The sequence below is a fragment of the Diabrotica undecimpunctata genome, chromosome 2 (genome assembly GCF_040954645.1).
Source record: "Diabrotica undecimpunctata isolate CICGRU chromosome 2, icDiaUnde3, whole genome shotgun sequence".
Taxonomy (NCBI): Eukaryota; Metazoa; Arthropoda; class Insecta; order Coleoptera; family Chrysomelidae; genus Diabrotica; species Diabrotica undecimpunctata.
This window is the reverse complement of record NC_092804.1, coordinates 26,500,085-26,507,514: the sequence shown is the minus strand read 5'-3', so window position 1 is coordinate 26,507,514 and position 7,430 is coordinate 26,500,085. Positions and strand designations below refer to the sequence as shown.

Here is a 7,430-nt window from a genome sequence, read left to right as displayed (position 1 = left end):
AACGGGGCATAAAGTTCTCGCCATGTTTGTCCCCAGAAACAGGTTTCACACTGTTGTATCAGAGATATGCAGAATTTTAGAATGTACAGTTTGTCTCAAATAGTGTAAAATATCTACTTTATCAACTTTATTCAATGAAAACTTCAGTTTTCGCCAAAATATATATCAAGCAGTATCGGTGAATCAACGAAATTTTATTAAAATCTGTAAGTTAAAAAAGTTTGGTATGGAAAAACTGAGACGATAATAAAACGAACTGTTTTCTAAGAAAAGATACTTTGTTGATTACCATCAGAATAACTTTTCAATATATATCCCTAGCAGTTTTATTTTTGACAGGTTTCTTTGGCAAAATTGGTCTCTGCTTTGAATGCCCGTTTAGTTTATTTTTCTTTTAAATTTCTCACTTGTTAGCCTAGCTCTTCTAGAGATCTTAAACTTATATTTCACTGCTTCCATTATTGTGCTTCCAACAACGAAGAGAATTGTAAAAAAGATAAAATTGACAATTTATTCACATATGCAAAACAGCTATGTTTTGTCTTAAGCAGAGACTAAGATGGACGACACATTGCTAGGATGTCAGATAATGGGCACACTAGAGCACATAGAAACTATGCGAAGATAGAATACAAGGTTTGGATTTATGAAAGGCGTAGGTACGAGAGATGCACTGTTTAGTCTACAGGTATTATTCCAAAGATGCAGAGATATGACTTGCGATATCTACATCTGCTTTGTGGACTACCAAAAAGCATTTGACACAGTTCAACACCGAAAAATGATGGATGTTCTAGCAAAAGCCCAAATAGATGATAAAGACCGGCGTATAATACAAAATTTATACTGGAACCAATCAGCCACAATAAGAACAAATCTTGGAGATGTACCGACGGAAGCGATCCAGAATCTGCGAGGCGTTAGACAAGGATGTATACTTTCATCTGTGAAATGATATGGAAGTTGTTAGGATGTAATGAGAGAAGTTGCTAGGAAGGATTGTCGAGCCAATTATGATGATGAAAACAGCTATGTACAACTTCACCAAGATATGAAAAAACAAGAATATATCAACCTGTTTTCTCAACAACCCAAGTATTGAATCTCGTACAATTTCTGCCAAAGATGGGGATAATGCCAAAGATGGGTAATGAACTCCCTACTTCACTACTGTACTCAAGAAGTTGATTTCCATTTCTCCTTCATTTACCAATATGTAGACGACCTCATATGTGCAGTCCCTGCTGACAAAATCAACTACACTCTTAACGTTTTCAACTCATACAATTTACTGTCGAAACAGAAGAAAACAATATGGTGCCATTCCTCGACACCAATGTAACCAGACATGAGGATAATACAGTAAGGTTGGACTGGTACAGAAAGAAAACATTCTCAGGTAGATATGTGCCTTTTCACTCGTATCATCCGGATGAGCATCAGAACATCATCAAAGGCCTGAAAATCAGAATAAAAAGAATTTGTCACCCTTCTAACTACAATAAGAACATCAAGTTACTTTATGAGATTCTTAGAAAAAATCACTATCCTAAGATGCTGCTCAACAAACTGCTCTTCCAAGATATGCCAACGGCAAGAACACACCAAAGACAAACATTAGAAGGAGGACCAGTAGAACTTTTCTATGGGAGATTGCCTTACATCAGGGGTTCATCACAACAGATCACAAACCTTTTCATACAGTTCAACCTAGTGATAGCAAATTCAGTGTACAAAAGATTAGGGACATACTTTACTCACCTGACAGAAAGAGTTAAAAAACTGGATAACTTCAATGTAGTGTATTCTATTTCATGTGGTTCCTGTTCAGAGGTGTATGTCGGTCAAACCAGCCAGAAACTCTCAAAAAGAATAGCTTTGCACAAGAGTGATGTTGTGAGGAAGCCTACTAGTACAGCTTTTAGCCAACATATTAAGAATACTGGACACATTGCTAACTATGAAAATGTGGAAGTACTAAAAAGAGTTGACAACCAATGTGCTACATCCATAACTGCAGCTCTTCTATGAACTGTAAGAAAGATGTTGAAAACTTAATTTGTATTTATTCTTTTTTGCTTCAGCAGGACTTGACAAGATATAACAGGTTGAAAATGAAGGTAACTTACCATAAAATACACAGATGACCTGCCTGCACTTGAGAGCAGACTTCATTTCCCTGCTATTTTGGTTTTTTAAAAGATTATTTCCAAGTTCCATTTTATTGCACGAGGTGCAGATGTAAATATAACCTTGTTACATATGACATCTAGGTATTGACAGAAATCAGAAACATTGTCATCAAAAAAGAAGAAAAATTCTTCTTTTTTACCTTAAACATGAAGATGCGGTTTTTGTTGAGTTTTAGATGTTTTTGTGTTGTATTTGTAAAAATACCCTTTTGTGTTGTAATGTTTTTATTGAAAATTTTAAATGTATTTTTTAATATTTTTAACATATTTATGACAGTGTTCTTCACCACTAGGACCAACTGAACATTTTCAATGTAGGTTTTTAAAGGTTAACTTCCACCATTTGTACTAAATAAGTTTTCCATTTAGGTGCTGATGAAGGTGACAGCCTATCACCGAAAATACACACATTTTACAAACATTACGTCACATTTATAATAAAGTTCTACACTAAACTGGCTTATACCATCTCTAGCCGATCCTTGACTTGACGTTTTCCCGAAAGTTACCTACCAAAGAATTGTATTCTTAGCGTCGTTATATACACTATATTTACACACACACACATATATATATATATATACATATATATATATATATATATATATATATATATATATATATATATATATATATATATATATATATATTACCTACTTAAAACCAATTTGATTGTTATTTTAGTACAATCATGCATTTTGAATCGTTTATTAGTTTTTAGCTTAACTGAAGTTACAGCTATTTCCATAAACATTAGACAGAGCTACATAGTAAACACTAACAAGAGTGGGAGATTAATGAATGGATTAAATCAATTTAGATCCAAACGATAGATGCTTTAGTACAGTGGTCGCCAACCTGTCGATCGCGAGCTACCGGTAGCTCGCGGAGGCCATTCTGGTAGCTCTCACAACGATTTTAATTTAAAAAATACAAACTGCAAAAATCAGAGAAGCTTCCGAAAATTCCACAAAAAAATCTAATTGTCATAATATTAAAAATAAACAGCGGCAACGTTGCGGTGAGCGATCTGGCTATTTATAGAACCGACCAGCCGAACCAGCGCGTTAGTGTTCGAGAACGATCTGGATTGCTTTGAACGGGATAAATACGCACGGCGCGGCGACATTGCGCTTAGTTTAAAACTGAACGCGTAACCAACGTCCAGCGGTTTTGTTAGTAGAGAACAACAAAAATAATATTATGGCAAGCAGTTGTAAGAAGGTAAAGACATACCACTCATTCGGAATGGGAAGAACAATACTTTTTTACAGAAGTTTAAGATAAAAATGTTTGTTAGTTATGTAATACTTCGGTCTCCGATGCTTAAAAAGGAAATATTGAGAGACATCATAAAACTGTACATTCTAATTTTGAAAAATCATTCCCACTACATTCTGCCGCCAGAAAGGAGAAACTGAAACAGTTAAAAAAATAGTTAATTGGACAACAATCAATATTTTTAAGAACAGTCGACAAAAATAAGGCTGCAACTGAAGCATCGTACCGTGTGTCCCAGATGATTGCACAAAAAAAGAAACCTTACGAAGACGGGGAAATGATAAAACAGGCGTGTTTAGAAGCTGCTGATTCGTTATTTGCCAACTTTAGAAATAAAGAAGAGATAGTTTCAGCTATAAAATCTATGCAACTTTCTGCAAATACAGTGATGAGACGTGTAGAAGTAATGAGCAATGATATTTTTTTACAGTTAAGAACTGACTTAGATAACTATGTTTATTTTTCACTTCAACTAGATGAATCAACAGATGTCGTTGACACTGCCCAGATGGCCGTGTTCGTCAGGATGGTTTTTAGAGATTTTACGAATAAAGAAGATCTTTTGAAGTTCATTCCACTGTAAGGACACACTACTGGACAGGAGTTGTTTTCTCATTTAAAAAATATTATTTCTTCCGAGAAAATTCCAATATCGAAAATGGTAGGCTTGACAACCGATGGCGCTCCAGCTATAGTGGGTTGTGATAAGGGTCTGGTGGCGTTATGTCGTAAAGATGAAACTTTTCCGCAATTTCTCTGTTACCATTACATTATCCATCAGCAAGCATTATGTGGAAATTTCTCGAAACTAAACAACGTAATGAAACTGGTGGTAAAAATTGTGAACAAGATTAGAGCTCAAGCATTACAAAGAAGATTATTCAGAACCTTGGCCGATGAAGTTGACTGTCAATACGGGGACCTACTCCTTCACTCTGAAGTCCGATGGTTAAGTAGAGGACGGGTGCTGAAACGTTTTAATGATGTCCTATCTGGCATAGTTCAATTTTTCAAACAACGCGATGAACCGACTCCGGAACTAGAAAATTCAATCTGGCTTAGAGATTTTGGTTTTCTCGTGGACATTTCAGAGAAATTAAACGAACTTAATTTGCAGCTTCAGGGGAGAGACAAAGAACTAGCCAAAAATCGTTTTAAGGATTTCAATGAAATGGCTTTAGTAGCGCAGTTTGTTGTTTCACCCTTTATGGAAATTGATATCCAGCAGTTTGCAGCTTGTGTTATGCAGAACTTTGGCGAAGACATCGCTGCAACAGAAATGGAAGTCATTGAGTTTCAAAATGATTTAGCCTTAAAATCGTTAGTCTCAAGTACTGAATGTATCTGGCCTATTGTAAGTAAAGACAAATATTCAGTTCTATGCCGTGTTGCCTTGAAAGTGAAAGCATTATTCAGTTCAATCTATTTGTGTGAATCTTCTTTTACCAATATGAAGTTTATTAAGAACAAATATCGCAATCGACTTACAGATGAACATTTGGATAATTGTATTCGAATGGCTGCATCAAATTACACTGCAAACATTAAAAAAATTATCGATGAGTCTGAGTGTCAGCCTTCTCATTGAACGTGCTTTTTTATTTTTCAATGTTTATGTTTATGATAGTGCGTTACTTTTTTGTTGTTATTATTAACTATTTTTAAATCATACGTGACATGCCGTTGTGGCTGGATAAAAGTTTGTGTTTATTTTTCAAATACCTTCGTTTGATAGGTAGGAATGTAGCTATGAACAAGTACGTACTAGTAATATTAGTTATTTTGTTATTAGTTTATTATTAGTACCTATGTATTATGTATTACCAGTTAAACAGTAAAATAAATACATATTATAATGATAGATTAACTGTGGATTATTTCATTTACGTTGCGTTACGTGGCTTCCGTGTGGGTAGCTCGCTGTTTATTCCAAAATTAACAAAGTAGCTCAACACATTGACGAGGTTGGCGACCACTGCTTTAGTATAATTTTATGAAAATTTAAAAATTTTATATTCTTAACATTAGCAAAATAGGACTTATAGCAAGATTTGCATAGGAATTGGTCTAGGGAATCATTTTAATATTAGCATAACGGATCTGAAATGACTCTAGGAAAGTAAAATAATTTTATGATGTAGTACTTAAATATTTCAATTGCCGTTTTATTTGCATTGCAACGCTGCGTTCTAACTTGTTTAATTTTATGGAAATGTTTATAATGGGGGGTGATATCTCTCGGTGAAAGTGATTTCGAGCGTGTGAGAACGATTTCTTAGTATTAAACGTTATAGGTTATGATATAACCAAAATGCATATCTAAATTTAACCTGAACTTTTATGAACTGTATATAATTCTCTAAAATTAAAAACTTTTTGGAAATTTTTTAATAAAGCAGATTTTTCATGAGCAGTCTTAAATAAGTCTTTTGCAAAATGCACTTGAAGGTCTAGTTTGATATAAAAATGATTGATGATAATATTCAATTACCGCAATAATTTCAAAAATGGTATTGTTTTCAAAAATTGAGTAGACAGCACGAGGCTTCAGTCAAGATTTCATGGGTGAAACACCTTCAGAGAATTACAACTATTACTGAAATTAGTGGTGACTATAGTCTTAGAAGCTTCCCAATCGGACCGTTCAGGTTCGATCCCCGGCACAGACAATAAATTTTTCAATTTCTAGTTTTGCTGAGGTTCCGCCGTGCTTCGGAGGGCACATAAAGCCATCGATCCTGGCTACGTGAGTAATCGTTAGGCTAAGGTGGGGCTAGTGCACTTTATATTTGATTTTACGCTCAACGCTCAATTTGATTTCATCAACGCTTTAATTGGATTAGTTCTGCCAAATCGAGGATACGCGTCCGAGTACTTTGACAATGAACTTTATTTAGGAAATATCCCAAATATGTGGCTTTTCACGATTATTTGTTATGATTTTTGTTCTCCTACATATTGCAATTAGCCCACTTTCAGTTTGGGGTAACTGCGTCTCCCAGGCATAGTTTTATATAATTTCCGTGAGTTTCATTAAGAGGTAAGTGCAATTATTTTCTAGGCTTTTGAACACACACATTTCTGAAAAAAAATTTTAAATTTTCACAATGTTGAAAACAAAATTAGTTCAGAGTCGAATGACTCACCACAAAAGGACAAAAATTGTACAATTTATCTTAATTTTTGTTGTGTATCTTGCAGAAACAACATTGAAATTATGCATTCCTCTCCTAATTTATGGAGAGAGTAATACTTTAAAGATATCATCCTCTTTTGCCACAAGCGATATATCATCCACCTGAAGACAAACAAAGCACTTTGTGTTCTTCGTCAGGACTTTACCTGGATATCGTGAGATAAATCACGTGGCCCATATATAAAATGTCATTTCTGCCTCGAGTTTGTCTTTTAAAATCCACCAGAACACCAGTCTCCCACGGAAAATCTTGGTCTTCCGCCTCTCAGGCGGATGACCAAGAAATAGTTCCTCCTAGTCGTCCTCTTCTTCTAATGAAATCTGGTCAACGAAATCGCTATCGTCTGAGTTATCGTGTAGAGAAATCTGATCATCCTGGTCTTTATCACTCGAGTATTGTAAAGTGCCTGTGCTGCGCCCGGCAGTAGTCACTGCCTGCTACAATTCGCTTCTAAAATTCTACACACTTTACGTTCTCGGTCTCACATTGATTTTAAAGCTTTAAACACAGCCAGTAGAGGCATGGACGCTCTCTGAAGCTTCTTTAGGAAAGCTCGAGGCCTTCGGGATGAGGTGTTACAGGCGCATCTTACGAAATTCATGGGTAGATCTTGTGACTAATATTGAGGTCCTACGTAGAATAGGCAAGGAATGCGAGATCAGTAAGACAATCAATGAGCGCAAATTAGAATATCTTGGCCATGTTATGAGAATTGAACACAGATATGGCTTATTGCAACTTATTCTTCAGGCCAAGGTAT

The 7,430-nt window shown here is 35.3% G+C and overlaps 1 protein-coding gene across 1 annotated transcript; it reads left to right on the top strand.

Moving 5' to 3' along the window:
- Positions 1-1,314: 1,314 nt before the first annotated feature.
- Positions 1,315-2,031, top strand: LOC140433634 (uncharacterized). The gene has a single exon (XM_072521615.1). It carries the CDS (start codon positions 1,315-1,317, stop codon positions 2,029-2,031), a length of 717 nt encoding a protein of 238 aa, XP_072377716.1.
- The last annotated feature ends 5,399 nt before the right edge of the window (positions 2,032-7,430 follow it).